The sequence below is a fragment of the Cydia strobilella genome, chromosome 26 (assembly GCF_947568885.1).
Source record: "Cydia strobilella chromosome 26, ilCydStro3.1, whole genome shotgun sequence".
Taxonomy (NCBI): Eukaryota; Metazoa; Arthropoda; class Insecta; order Lepidoptera; family Tortricidae; genus Cydia; species Cydia strobilella.
Genome location: NC_086066.1, coordinates 6546347 through 6561820, shown reverse-complemented (window position 1 = coordinate 6561820; position 15474 = coordinate 6546347). Strand labels below are relative to the sequence as shown.

The 15474-nt window shown below is 38.7% G+C and overlaps 1 protein-coding gene across 3 annotated transcripts in view; it reads right to left on the bottom strand.

Annotated features, from left to right (window-relative positions):
* Positions 1-1595: 1595 nt before the first annotated feature.
* LOC134753283 (cyclin G) overlaps positions 1596-15474 on the bottom strand; it is a 42724-nt gene continuing 28845 nt past the window's right edge. Inside the window, exons 2-11 of one of the 3 annotated variants that reach the window (XR_010128806.1) lie at positions 14900-15006; positions 13602-13778; positions 9447-9562; positions 8117-8244; positions 7643-7806; positions 6776-6973; positions 6494-6619; positions 6086-6174; positions 2434-4827; positions 1596-1696 (exon numbers count right to left, since the gene is read on the bottom strand). Coding sequence is in view for 1 of the 3 variants with exons in the window: in XM_063689129.1 (XP_063545199.1) it covers positions 4746-4827; positions 6086-6174; positions 6494-6619; positions 6776-6973; positions 7643-7806; positions 8117-8244; positions 9447-9562; positions 13602-13742 (1044 nt within the window). In the remaining 2 variants the exon portion in view is untranslated. Of the gene's footprint in view, positions 1714-2433; positions 4828-6085; positions 6175-6493; positions 6620-6775; positions 6974-7642; positions 7807-8116; positions 8245-9446; positions 9563-13601; positions 13779-14899; positions 15007-15474 lie in introns of those variants that run through there. The other 2 variants (XR_010128807.1, XM_063689129.1) reach the window with 2 other exon arrangements.

Genomic DNA, 15474 nt, shown 5'->3' with positions numbered 1-15474 from the left:
AATTTCGCTTGAGATATGTACCTACTAGCAAAGATTTATATAACTACGTATAAGATGGATACAGTCTAAGGAAAAAACGTGCCTCGGAAATCAAATTTGATTCTCGCACAGATGGCGCCACCACGTTTTACCACCTTTGGCCTATTCTCGATTAGATGGCGTGTGGTGGTGGTTTTGTTTGTTATTTAACAATTTTAACGCATATCAGTGAAAGAACATGGGTCAAAATCATATAAATATAATTAATGCAAATTAAAAAAAATCATTTATCCATATATAAATACATTTTATGGTATTTTTATACATCTTCATTTTTAGTTTTAATCGTGTGTCGATAGATGGCAGTGAATTTACTGTGGCTTCAAAATTTACTATGACAGTACTCCTCTATCCTATGTATCCTCTTTGCTACTAGTAACATACTAGTAACATTACTGCTAATAGGGGGTATTACTACAATGTTCTGCCGCCAGAGTGCAGCACTAGCGCCTATAGTAAACCATAGAGTAACTTATACATACTGTGCCTTTAACAGTTTTTTGACAAGTTTTCAGAGACAAATATGACATTGATGCATCAAGGCGGTTTGTTTACAGAGGACCTACCGGGAAACGCGAATCCGAAATTTCGCTATCTGCCTCTTTATCGCTCGAATATGCAAGAGTGACAGAGATGTTGGATAACGAAATTTTGATGTTCTTGTTTCGCGGTAGACCCTCGGATTGTGGTAGTGCCGTCCACAACCAGGGGTGCGAACTCCTCGCTTCGGGCAAACTCGGCTTCGTTCGGCTCAGCATTGCTCCGAGCAATAAGGGTTAGCACAACTTGACGTCCCTTTGCGTGTACGACCACAGATAAGATAATGACCTGAATTTTGACAACCCTAAATAGCCGAAAGGGATAGTGCCATATATTAGTAAGGGACATCATGGTTCGACCCTGAACCGCTGTCAATCTTCGGTTTTGTAGGAAGTTTCCTTTCTACGGTAGTACTATTATTAATTCTGTGCCCCTACGCAGTTTCGCGTCACTAGACCGCAGCAAGCTCGGCCGAATTTCACCGTCCCATACAAACGGAGGTTCTCATTTTAAAACTACGTGTTGGATTGTAATGAAACTTTGCACATACACTGAATTGAGGTTACCTCGACTAGATATATTTAGTCCTGTCATTAGTTTATATAGCTCCAGTTTATAAAACAAACAAACTAGAGCAAAAACATATTTTTCTCAGAAAAACTTAAATTCGCTGTATTTTTTTAACTATGGTATCTGAAGCTACATAAACTAATTAAAGACCTAGATATACCTTATCCTATTGTAAGTACTAATTTTCAGAGCAAATTAGCTAGTCGTTTTAAAATGAGAGCGTAACTACGTTTGTATGGAGAACCGAGCTAGCCGGGGACTTCTTAGAAAAACAATTCCCATCGCCGAGCTAGAGATGTGCCCAAATATATGTATAGGCTAAATTTAGCTTAAACCCAATAAAAAGTAGCTTAATCTCCGCTCGGTCACCTAATCCCAATATCATATGTATGGGTCAATTTAGAAAAATCCAGCTGCAACGGTATAAAAAATAAAACACAAAAGTCAAGAGTCTCAACTTTTATTCTCTCATTGATTCGAGATTTCAGATATTTTCCGTTTCATGATTGTACCACAAAACACTCAAGCATACACAGGTCCCGACCAACTTGAAACCAACTCTACCTTCACCAACGCAAATAAAATGCAGCAAAATTGAATGCCAATATGATTTTTTTTACTGCGCGACTCCCCCAGGCACCCAAGTCCACATAGATCTAGTGAATGTTCAATGTGACCCTCTGACGGTCTTTCCACAGCGGTACAATCGGCTGACGATTTTGTTTATTAACAATAGCACCTAAACATTGTATTGTATAATTTTAATTTTGAATTTTTATCAATGTTATTTTATATTTTTGTTTTTGTAATTTTTGTAATGTGGTAAAATATGGGTTTGTAAGACCTGAAATAAATGCTTTTTTTTTTAATTTAAACTATCATCTGACAATCAAGCGGGAGGCGATGACAAAATTTTTTTTATAGACTATTTGCTGCCATTCCTCAACCCACAAACGGAGCGGCAGCTGACGTTCACGAGGGTTCATCATACATAGCTGTTAACCACTATACGAGTTTTCGCCCGGGAGGCGATTGGTCATGGAAATATGTTCCTGGCCCGCGGTCTATAGAAATAAATCTGACACCAACGCACACAAATAGCAGAAACACAGTGTTGTGTTCGAGTTACGTGTGAGCATAGGTGCCTTAATGGGAGCCCCGCTTAACAATTATATATATACATTATATAATTATATATATATATATATATATATTATATATATAGTTAGTTCACAGGGTAGGTGTAGAGTAATGTTAGTTTAAGTGGTCGAGTCTTTTACAGACTGCATCCACAGTCACACAAAATGCCAATTACACTTAAGCTAATCATATTCAGAAGAATGATAGAAGAGAATAATTTGTAAAAACAATGTTTTAAAGAAAAACGTATTGCAATGTCACGTGTTTACAAATTATTATTAGAAAGAAGACATTAGTCTGTTATTAATTCTTATTAATATTTATTTCTTGCCTTTTTGCACGAGTAAAAATGCTCAAAAAGTTAAACATTATTGATAAGAATTAATCACAGTTTTACTAGCTACTAAGATTTTTTGGACATTTTTTTTACATTTTTTAAGACACATTTTCACCTCACTCGCTACACACGATACATGACTCTGTTTAAGGCTAGGCTTACGAAAGATTTTTTTAAGCGCAAGCGGCGTGCGTCTTTAAGCTTTAAGCGGAAAAATGCAAACCATAAACACGCCGCTCACGCTTTCACATTTGTTTTTTTTTATTATTATTATCTTCTTCGCGACAGATTGCAAACATTACCTGAGATCATTTTTTTTATTTTTTCAAAGATTTGTAATTTTTTTGTCATTTATTTGTTTATAGCTAGACATAATTATGAAATAATCGAAATATTTTATAAGAATTATTATTAAGCTATAACATAACGTATATAAATGAAAATAATAATGCCAACGTTTTAGATTAAATGTTATGAAATTTAGAAACTCTTCACTTGAGAGTTAGTCAGTGGTATTTAAAGAAAAATATATTAATTATTATATAATAGTAAATAATTTACTGCTCATGTACACTTCATTTCGGTGGATATCGTTACTTCGTTCACGCTGTTCTCGCATGGGTATCCTTAACAACTACGCAATATGGAATTTTCGTTCAACATTTTCTTATAAAAAACATCACAGTAGAAAGCTATGGGCAACACGGTCGCCGCTTACTCGAAATAAAAACTATTCATTATAATAAAATTTAATAAAGCTTAAAAAGACTGATATTAGTTTACAATAACGACTCGCCCATACAAGCGCAATCAAGGAAAAAAAATAAGAAAAGAAAGTTTAACTTAGATCTAAATATTTAAGTATATTTTTGCGCTCGTATGAGTTCGTCTCTGGAATAAGCGACGCCCGGGACGCATGCAATAAACGAAATTCTATAATACTCCAAAAATGTCAAGACAAATTTCGACTTGAATTGCACTATTTTATCTTAAAACTGTAAATTTGTAGAAAAATTATCTATTCTCGTTTATAAAACGTTAAAACACGCTTGAACTGACACTCGACCATGTCTTAACCGTTAAACTAAACTATACTGCCGTCTGTTGCGATTGCGACACCTCACTGCGCTCGGCTCGAAACCTTCCTAATTAGTTCATTAAATCAGAATGCTGATACTACATTCGTTTTTAATACTATTAAAAGAAAAATAAGCCTACACAGTGAAATATCGTAAGACCACAATTTACTTTCAATACTCATAACACACATCTTTCAGGATCACGGAGTTTTGACTATTTTTCAAAATTGGGATCACATACTCTCTACCAGTTGACATTCAAGCTGCCTAATACAAGAAACATAACTACATAGAGGGACTAGGGACTGCACTGTTTTGATCGTATTATCAAAATAAATATAATTTTACACATTTAGGAAACCAACACGTCATTCACCAATCTGGTCGTATAGGTAATCGATGGAAGATCGAGAAAGCTTTAAAAGAGTGCAGCCCCCAGGTACACGACCACTTAGGACACGGCCGGCCATATTTGTGCCATTCTCAATCAAAAGGGTACTTAATGTCGGTTGTCAATAAGGCGCTATTTCTATATAGCTATTCGAAATCAACCTTATCGACAAGCGACAATGTGGTACCTTTTGGTTGAAAACGTCACATTTTAAGATTACAAGGGGCCTCGCATCAACATCAGATCATTAAAAACATGTATAATAAAAATGTAACAACATCGTCTTCACAAAATGCTCGGGGACAGGCGTGATATCGCCAAGTACCCCATTTAATCCATGCATTATGGATCGGCGGGGTCGCCATGTGACCTGTTAACTTAGTAACTTTAGCACTCTATTTGTGCCATTTTCAACCGAAAGGGTACTTATTGTCGCTTGTCAGTAAGGCGCTATTTCCATATAGCTTCAATCAGAAATCCACCTTATTAACAAGCGACAATGTGGTACCTTTTGGTTGAAAACGTCACATTTAGAGAGTACTGTTTATTGAAACCGTAGTCGGATGGCGTGTCGGTATTGTTACATGTGTGTCGGTGTGGGCGAGGCCCCGCGTGGCGGGTGCAGTGCGCCGTGTGCCGTGTGCAGTGTTCAGTGGTCGCAGTAGACGGGCAGCACGGGGCTGCGCGGCCAGTCGGAGGTCTCCTCGTTCTCGCTGCTCTCGCTGCCGGATCTGTGCGAGGAAATCATACTATTAGCTTACTTGTTTTCATAAACCATTTTGTACAGTCACCACTTATTCATAAAACTTTACGGGCCTGATTTAGTTAAATTATGTTTTATTCCTTTCTTACAAATATGTGCCATTTTCAACCAAAATGCACAACAGTGTCGCTTGTCGATACTACATATATTAAAGACAATGATTTCAAATTAATGCTATATGGCAATAGCGCCTTATTGACAACCGACAATAAGTACCCTTTTGATTGAGAATGGCACATATATTAAAGACAAACGATTCATAGCTAATTCAGGCCAGTAACGCGTTTATGAATAACGACATAAGAATTTTATTTTCGACCCATTTCGTACCTTGTCATAGTGACAATGAACATGAAAGTAGCTTGTCTTTATCTGTCATTTTGACTTGTGTTTGTAAGAAAGAGTTATAACATAATTTAATCAAATCAGGCCCGTAAACTTTTATGAATAAGGGGGTTAGACTATACGTCTCGAAATTAGGATAAGATAGATATAAATTCTAAATTTAAAACGACGCCAAGTTTCATATCACAAGATTGTTATTGAGCAAATGTAACAATTATTAAGTAATAATTATTTGTAAAACTTAACAATTTATAAGTACTTGTTGCTAGGCCTATTTAAATAAAGAATATTTTGACTCTTGACAAGATTGTTATTGTGCAAATCATAGAGTATCTTATACTAGAGCGGTACTGTCATAGTAAATTTTGTAACCACAGTAAATTCACTGCCATCTGTCGACACACTTTAAAACTAAAAATGAAGATTTATAAAAATACGATAAAATGTATTTAAATATGGATAAATGATTTTTTTTATTTGCATTAATTATTTTTATGATTTTAACCCATGTTCTTTCACTGATATGCGTTAAAATTGCTAAATAACAAACGAAACCGTCAACGCCATCTATACGACAGTAGGCCAAAGCTAGTAGCGCCCTCTGAACGAGAATCAAATTTTCTTGATTTTCGAGGCACGTTTTTTCCTTAGACTGTATCCATCTATTACGGAGTTATATCTATCTTAGGTGCAAATGTGACATCTCTTCACCGTTCAATACACCTGTCGTATGATTGTTTAATATTCAGACTTAGTAGAGACCCGACAGTAGCGTCTTTTGACGTCGGGAAACTAGTGTGGGGTGGCACTAATTCGGTGTATAAAATTGATGATTAAATCAGTCGCAACTAGTGAAGGAGCTAATGAAATGAAACATGTACCTGTTCCTGTTGGGCGTGGCTTCCACAGCGTAATGTTGTTCCTCGATGGTGGGCAGCAGCGAGCCCAGCCGGTCCGTGGGCCGCAGCACCTGCGTAACGAATAATACAGTCACAAACATTATTCTCATATCTATGACGATAACAAAACTATCTATTGAGGGGTCATCCATTAATTACATCACACGTTTTGGTATCATTCAAAAGGTACTTAAATACAAAATAAAGTACGTAGCGGACTTCCTTTTTTAAACATCTATCGTTAATTTTAAATAATCACACTTATTTAGCAGTGGCGCTAGTGAGCACGTCGATGAGCTCTTAAACATCGCCTCCCGGTCGATACTTTGTCATATGATAGTTTAGATATAATCATGAATTAAAAAAATAGTAGCCGGTTTTATTGTGTACCTTGAGCGTGCGCTCGGAGAGGCGCCACACGAGGCGCTGGCGCTGCGGCGCGGCCGCGCGCGCCTCGTAGCGCGCCAGGACGTGTTGGACGCGGCCTCGCGCGCTCACCAGCGACGCGTCGCACATCTGCAAGTTAAAAAATATTATCCTTATTTCAAGTACTCGAGAAACCTCTTTAGGTATAAACGGGCGGACTCGGATGGAACGAGCCACAAATTCACACGAAATTACGTGTCTGTCTTTTTTTTTGATGACAGTTATATTTATAGTCAAAATACATACGTTGCAGTAGTGTTGCAGCTGGGCGCCAATCTCGAACAGCTGGTAGGCGTGGTCGGGCAGCGGTGCGCTCCGGGCCATCTCCACTAGTTGCTGCTCGATGTGGTGATACAGCAGCACCAGGGCCAGCTCGCTGGTGCGCGCGTTGGCGCAGGCCGCGTCGCACACAACGATCTCCAACAGCTTCAGCAGCTCCGCTTCCTGCAAATTAAAATAAAAAACATTAATTTCTGTCTCAGCGTGAACCGAAGAGTGATTTACTGCCAGTTGCACCATCCGCACTGATCAACGTCACCCGGCGCGCCGCGGCGGTTTACTATGAAACTTTCCATACAATAAAATTTTGCAAACTTTAACGATGACAAACAATTTGGTGCCTCTATCTTAGGGGTGGTGTCGTAGCCGGTGATGCCATAGACATCATACTACTGGATGTTACGGCGCTGTGACAATTAGCTCCATGCATGAATTTATTTTTATTTTTGGATTCATAATTTATATCGTTGGAACACCGTAAATGATAAAAATACTTTTGTAAACCTTAACATTATTTTATTAAAAAATATATAAATGTTGAAAATTTTTGAGCGGTTGAAACGCTCATAATTTTTGGCGCGAATTCGACAGAGCGTGATGACGTCACACGTTGGGCGGCCCAACTGACGTTTGCTACTAATGACACTAATCTGTCGAACGCGTGACGTCACGCGTCAATTTTTGTACTTTTTATTTATAATTTTAAGTAATTAAATGGTAATTTAAAAACGGAAATGCATTTGTAACATGATATAACGGTAACAAATATCCGAATAAAACATATTTCATTCAAATATAAACTTCATGCATGAGGCTAATTGTACAGACACTCACCTCGGGCGGGGTGGGACAGTGCGGTTGCAGCAAACGAGCGAATAGTTTCAGCCAATTCCAGGCCGTGACAGCTTGCGTGCCGGGCGCGAGCGCCAGCTTGTCCACCACCACGCGCGACATGCGCGCCACGTCGCCCGCCGTGCACGCAGACTGGGAGATAGACACTGAAAAAAAAAAACACATTTTTAATATCTAGAACAGTTCAATGGTCAGAAATATCGAATTGGAAATGGTCTTTAAACAAACGACAGACTTTACTACACAATTTAAAATGCCATCATTTGCTGCCATTCCGTTAGTGGGTTGCCGGCGGAACAGCAAAGCAAATACACGAATTATTTCAGAATCTTCAGATCTTATCATCAGACTTGGTGTCGATGGGAAATTGGGAACCGACTGCGAAGTTTGCGAATCGCGTGGCGACCGGTTCTGTGAGGGCCAGCCTAATATCTCTGAAGACATGTTGTCACTTACCCAACTCCTCGACGGACACCTTGCGGGGCTCTTTAGTGTGAGCGGCGTGCTGGTCGATGGCGATGTTCATGCAGGCGACCGTGATGCACGGCACGTGGCACGGACGCACCTTCATCTTGGTTAGGAACCTGTACAACAAAACACATGTCAGATACAGATTACACCAGACGTGGCTCACTCCGCGATTTTGTCGCGGCACTACAAGTACATGCGGCCCACACCAATTTTGGTGTTTAGCCATAGTAGTTACCGGGCACCGCTACGGAACGGACGCCTGCTCGCGCTTGAGCCACATAGCGGTCATATCTGTCGTAATAGACACGTTTTGTTAGAGAGTGAATCTTCTGTACGTACCTACTACCTAGTACTATTATTTGTGACGTTTTCAACCAAAAGGTACCACATTGTCGCTTGTTGATAAGGTTGATTTCTAATTGAAGCTATATGGAAATAGCGCCTTAATGACAAGCGACAATAAGTACCCTTTTGGTTGAAAATGGCACATTTATTCTGTGACTTCACTCATTACGAAGCATATAAGATAGTTAGGTGGGCTGGAGCGACCCCTCCTGACTTTAATCATACACCATTGTGTATATAGTACAAACAGCAACACTCTTAACTAAGGACCTTATGCCTTTTGTAATAAGGTTTATAAACAATCATTTAACTGTGTGGGGCGATGGTAGTACACAATAACCTCTGGAATTTAATTTTGGTTATTTACAATTTACATTGAGTAAATACAACTGAAACAGGCGATTGCGTTGCCGTTAAATTATTACGGGAGCGAATATATGCGATGACCATTGACTTGTATGCTTTAATATTGTAATTTTAAGTTATCTGTGGTATCAGATAGTTTAACAACATTTTGAAACGTCCTGTTTTCAGTGATTTATGGTGGTTTTAATAACAAAACTTCCGTGAGACACAGACATATTAAATATAATAATAACATAATAAAATACGTGAGTGACCACGTATTTTAAGTCGAAAAACGCGAATTTTAAATTAAAATGAGGCATTTTCTATGAAAACGGACCTTATTGTCGATGACGCTTACGCCGCAGTGTCGCGCGGCATTGTATTTATATCGGTGCATCGTTTATAATGGCGTAAACGCCATCGACAATAAGGTCCCTTTTTATAGAAAATACCACAAACTCGTGAGTGTCCCGTTATTAATATATTTAATATGATTTGTGGTGGTATTTATAACAAGCCGTTGATAATAGTTTGTTCCTCTCTGCCATTTTGAGTATTTTGACACGAGATCTGTGAAGTTTTACGAATAAGGGCATTAAATCTGTGGCATTAAGATTCTCACCTGTCGAAGAGGCTGACGGCGTCTATGAGCACCTCGGTCGGCAAGTCGTACCAAACCTTGAGGCAGCGCATGACATGCGCCGCGCCGTCGCGGGCCCCAGTTGTTACTTCCCCGTTCTGTAAACAATAATCATTGTAAAAAAAATAGTTATTTTCACCTCAGCAGCTCGAACAAGCCTACTTTCGTCACTCCCTGGAGTGAGGAAAGTGCGACTTTCCTCACTCCAGGGAGTGAAACAATCTCGCTTTTTAATTTAGTGAAGGCCATTAACTTCATACTTTTATTACATTTTTTTTATGGTACGGTACGGTACAGTCCGGTCCGGTCTCGTCTCGTATCGTATCGTATCGTATCGTACATATTATAATACTTTTTTTTCTGTTTATTCTGTGTAATTCGAAATACATTTTAACCTCTAACTCTAAAGCATGGTTCACTTAGAACTGGCACGCGATTATCATAAAATAAAAAATATATCGTTCGAAAAACAAAAAAAATGACAATCACAATTCGCTGTCAATATATTAAAGAGAGAATGCTAGAAATTTGGTTGGTCTGACTTTTTGCGTTTGTAAATTATCGAGGATGGAAGTTGAACGGCGAAAATCTATTGTGAACAAATACCTGGAAAATCCCTCTTGGTCTGGGTCGATGATCGCTAAATCGTTAAAATTTCCCAAAAGAACTGTTTGTAGAGTCATAAAAACATACAAGGATTCTCTGTCCTTCGATAGGAAGCCTCAAATCAACCGACGATCTGGGACTACAGATAAAATTTTGGAGAAGAATGTTTTAAGGTCAGTGGCACAGAATCCAGGGCTCTCAGATTATGATTTATCTCGAAAATTTAAAAAAAAACCGGAGTACAGTAAGACGGATTCGCCTTCGAGCAGGCTATAAGAGCTATAGAGCCGTCAAGCAGCCAAATAGAACCATAAAACAGAATGAAGTAGCTAAAAATCGAGCTCGTCGGCTGTACGACCAAATTCTCACCAAATACAACGGCTGCCTCTTGATGGATGATGAGACATACGTAAAGCTCGACTTTAACCAACTCCCAGGTTCAAAATTTTACAAGGCCGATGCTAGAGGGAATGTTGATGAAAAATACAAATGTCACAAACTCGAGAAATTTGCAAAAAAACACATGATTTGGCAGGGTATATGTAGTTGCGGTCTTAAGACCAAAGTTTTCGTCACTAAGGCAACAATGACATCAGATGTTTATGTGAAAGAGTGTCTGAAAAAACGAATTTTGCCTTTCATTCAAAACCACAAGGGTCCTGTAAAATTCTGGCCTGATTTGGCTAGCTGCCATTACTCCAAAAAGGTTTTGGAGTGGTATGCAGCAAATCACATTGATTTCATACCACGTGAGCTGAACCCACCCAACTGTCCCCAGTTTCGGCCCATAGAGAACTACTGGGCGATTATGAAAGGAAAATTAAATAAAACTGGCAGAATAGTCCAAGACATCAACTCTTTGCGGTCCACATGGAATCTACAGGCAAAAAAGGTGGACAGTGGCCTTGTTCAGAGGATGATGAAGACTATTTCGAAAAGAGTCCGTAATTTTATACATAACAAAAGTAAATGATTAAAATTTATGTAACATGCTTAAATGAATAAATGATCTTTCATATTAATGAATTAAAAATATTGTTATCTATTTTATTTAAAAATTATATGCATTTGATCGCGTGCCATTTCTACATGAACTATGCTTTAACATGTTCTCACTACTGAGGTGATGAAAAATCATGTGTGCAACACGAGAGCAAAGTTGGTTTTTCTTGCGAGTGTTTATTTTGAGCCCCGAGAAAGCGAAAGATTCTAAGTTAGAATCTTGAGCGTAGCGAGGGACTCAAAAACACGAGATGTAAAATAACTTTGCTCTCGTACAGCACATATAATTTTTCACCTCAGTAGTGAGAACATATTAAAGGTTAAAATGTATTTCGAATTACACAGAATAATACAGATAAAAAAAAACGAATTTGTAATAGAAGTATGAAGTGGCAGTTCATGACCTTCACTAAATTAAAAAGCTACTTTGTTTCACTCCCTGGAGTGAGGAAAGTCGCACTTTCCTCACTCCAGGGAGTGACGAAAGTAGGCTTGTTCGAGCTGCTGAGGTGAAAAATATATGTTAATGAGCTTGCCTATAAAAGATTGTGATGGAAATATGTGTCGCTTAACTTCAAACTCGGGTAAATCCATTCGACCCTCTTAGGAAATATCTACCCTATTACCTTTTCTTAATACCAAAATCGCAAAATCTGACAGTTGGAGTTGGAGGTAGGGGAAGGCCAAGAAAAAGTTATATACTGAGCCAAGTAAAGGAGCATGCAGGGGCCGTGTCGTACCAGGACACTAAAGGGCTGGCTTCGGATCGACCAAGGTGGAGACAACTTCATCACGCTGCACCGACAAGAGCCCACAGCTCTTAAATTGAATGATGATGATGATGATGATTTGCCCGAGTTTGAAGTTAAGCGACTCATATTTCAAGTTCGAACCAGTTTTGCAAACAAATCAAATTATTTAATGTCAGATGTGTGATGTTGTATGTAGTGGCGAAGTGGCCTAGGGGTTCATGGCGTTAGGCGCGATAGCTAAAGACGCCGGTTCGAATCCGGCCTTCACCATTGGAGGGCTTCTTTACTTTTTCCTTAATATGACATCTATTACAGTTTATGATCACATCTCACTAAATTAGAAACTTCGTAAATCCTTTTTCTTATCCTATACATTCAAAAGGCAGTTCGATTGTCCCAATTTGTCTCACCAATATGTCACTTTAGTATAAAATAGGGTGGTAGATTGAGAAATAGAACTCATATTAGTGTGAGGTGTGCAGACACTATCAATCTAAGCCCTAAGTCATTTTAGATACTTGATACAACTCTAAACAGAGAAAATCTCCATAACACAGGAACAAATATCCACCACCACACACATCCATCCATCACATCGATAAAGGCCAGGTTTGAGCAAAGGACGTTACTCGTCAGTTGAAACGTTTTTAACAAAAACATGATATGATCAGGCCTTAGGAATTAAAAATGGTATTCATTTAGGCTTCTTAGCACCGTGCACAGTATATACCATACCATAATAGAAACTAACTTTTCGCGAACATTCCTTATCCATAGATTTTGATGCGAAATTCAAACAGGTATATTTTATTGTCGACCAGCATTCGTAAACAAAAATCTGCTGAATTTTAAAACGTCGTACAAGCCAATGTAGTTCATAGCTACGTACAGCTTTTTGAAATGTAGCTTATATCGTCTTCAAAAGACCTCGATTTAATGCAAAATGGTGAATGCTTAAGGCCGAATCAGTGGCGTTTAACATTGCCCTTCATGGTGCGCTTTAGTAGCTCGATTTGAAACCGTATAAAATAGGTAATAGAGCCGAGTTTTGATGATGATGTCCGCTGGGTATCGGTTTCATGTGTGATGTATGATCGCTCCTATGCGGTCCGGTTGGAGTCGCGGGTGTATTTGATTTGTTTGAATGTGGGCGGATATCTGTCAACTGTAATCGGGAAGTTTTGAAGTCTCTAGCTACACAAAGGCAAAGCTTGAATAGTTTGTCCTCGTTTTTCCTGATCAATTTACCTGATTTCATTTTTTATTAATTCCAAGTGTAAGTACCTAACTGTATATAATAATAAAAAAATATTTACCTGATATCCAAAAACAAGATATGCCGTCACCACCAAAATAGTTTTAAATAATTTGCATAGGTTTTTTAAATAAAATAATGTAGGTCACCAATGTGCAATATCATGTCGTTAAAGGGTCAGTCAGCTGTGGACTAGGATGGCAGAAACACCATTTTGGTATGACATATTGAGATTAAAACGTACTTTGAAATCATTATGCGACAGTCAAGACTAGAATATGTACATTGAAGATGGATTATCTCGACGACAAAAGACATAATATTAATTCAAGGGCGCCGAATATCAGGCACTAATTTGGGCCCTAAAGTCGTCAAATATCGAATGTTTATCTTTTAAAGATTTTACACTGTTTTAAAGGTACTTATTACTTATAACAGGTATCCTTCACATACCATGATGGTCACCAACTCGGCTATCCTGACTGCGAGGGCGTATAAGAGCGTAGGGTATAAGCTACGTACCTCGGACTCATTAGGCAGACACAGTCTCGGCTGGAACTTGTATTCCATCTGCAGGTACTCGTTGAGCGTAGCATAGTGCTCCTCCATGGCGCCGGAGGTGGACGGGCTAGCATCCGGGTGCCTCGCGCCCGCTCTCTGCATCGTCGGGCTTTTTGCGAGCGGAGGGTGAATCGGCACCTGCAGTTAGAAAGTTAAATTAAAACTATTGCTACGTTGGATATTTTGAAATAATATTTTACTAAGATGTAATCTGTACTTTTACCCGTGGACCGTCACTTAATATTAAAAGCTGAGCCGAAAGATATCAAATATTCAAAAAGCAGACTTGTGCGTCGGGGCACGATAGGGAAACAAACTTTGCTGCCGGGGCAAACAAAATTTTATCTTACAGTGAGGAAAATGGTAGTTACACTACACCAAGGCAAATCTAATGCAACCAAATTAATGCTTTTGAAATACGGCGGACGTGTTAACTATGATTTTTGTGATTTCACAAGATTCCTAAATTCTTGCAACTTGCAACGTTAGCACGCACGGCTTGCGACGTGATGATTTCGGATTATCGAAAACTAATTCAGAATATCGCGAAAAGAAAGTAAATTAATATTTGACTCGATGCGGGCGTATTCAGCGCTACATTATTATAGTCGATCTATTTATGAGATGCAGACACAAATAATAAATTCCATTGTCAATTATAGTAACTAACTTTATATTTAAAAGTTGGCATCTCAACAAATATCTAGGCGCCATACGCGCTATGACAGGTATTTATAACGTACCTTGAACAATAATAAACAAATTAACCTTAGCGAATAGGTTACGCATAATAATGTACAGCTTATTTATTTTATACTTTTGACATGATATCATCGAAATATTGATTTCACTCACTTAAAAATGTCGATAGATTTCACGATAATTTGATTGTGAATTTGTGACTTGTAAAGAACCGTTTCGCGGATAGCAGAATGCGGAGTGCCTATCTCAAACATAAAAAAAAATTAAATTTCGTTATTTGCCTGTGTTTTTCTTGAATATTAAACGTAGAGAGAGGCGACGAAATTTCCATTTTCAAATCGATAAAAACAGAACTCATTAGACTCATTAGATGAATTTATGAATAAAAACAATGTTACGTGATTATTATTAAAATTGATTATTGTTAATATAAAATAGACACAAGATGTAAATATGTATAATAAAATTGACATGTAACTCTTGTTATGAATAAAGAAACTGAAAGATGGGTTTGATGCTTTCAAGTACCAGGAGATAAGAAGTGTGCAACAACTCACCTAATTTAGTGCAGTGGGCAGCAGCGGCGTGTAGTCGTTGTATGTGCCTGCACCGATTCCCCCTTCGTCCGTCCCGAGTGCGCGACCGGGCGCGGCGGCCCTAGTACCTGACGAGAGAGAGCGGTCAACACAGAGCGGCCGTGGCCACTGAGCGGTAACCAGGAGGGCAGTTTGGAAGTTCTAAGAAACCCTCCCTTGTTGGGTGAGGAATGAAGGAAAATAGTTTTAGGAGTTTTGGCTAGATTTAGGATGTCTTTGGGACTAGGTTAGGATAAGTAAGGTTACCGAGTCAATGTCTTGTTGAAAGACTATTGCTCAGCCGCCTTGGCTCTCTTTTTAGTCAGTACTATACACCAGCGGTTGAACACTGATGTAGGGCCGGCACTGAACTCTAGCGAGACACAGTGCACACAGCAGGGCTGTAAGGTAAATTTAAGGCCCGGTCTCCCTTGACCCTCTAGTATACACCGGGTTATTGCTAACCCTTAATACTACTTTTAAACGAACGTGAGTTCGTATCGGGTCGCTTGACAGGGAAATGTACAATGTTTGGAACTTTGTATGAATATCTGTAA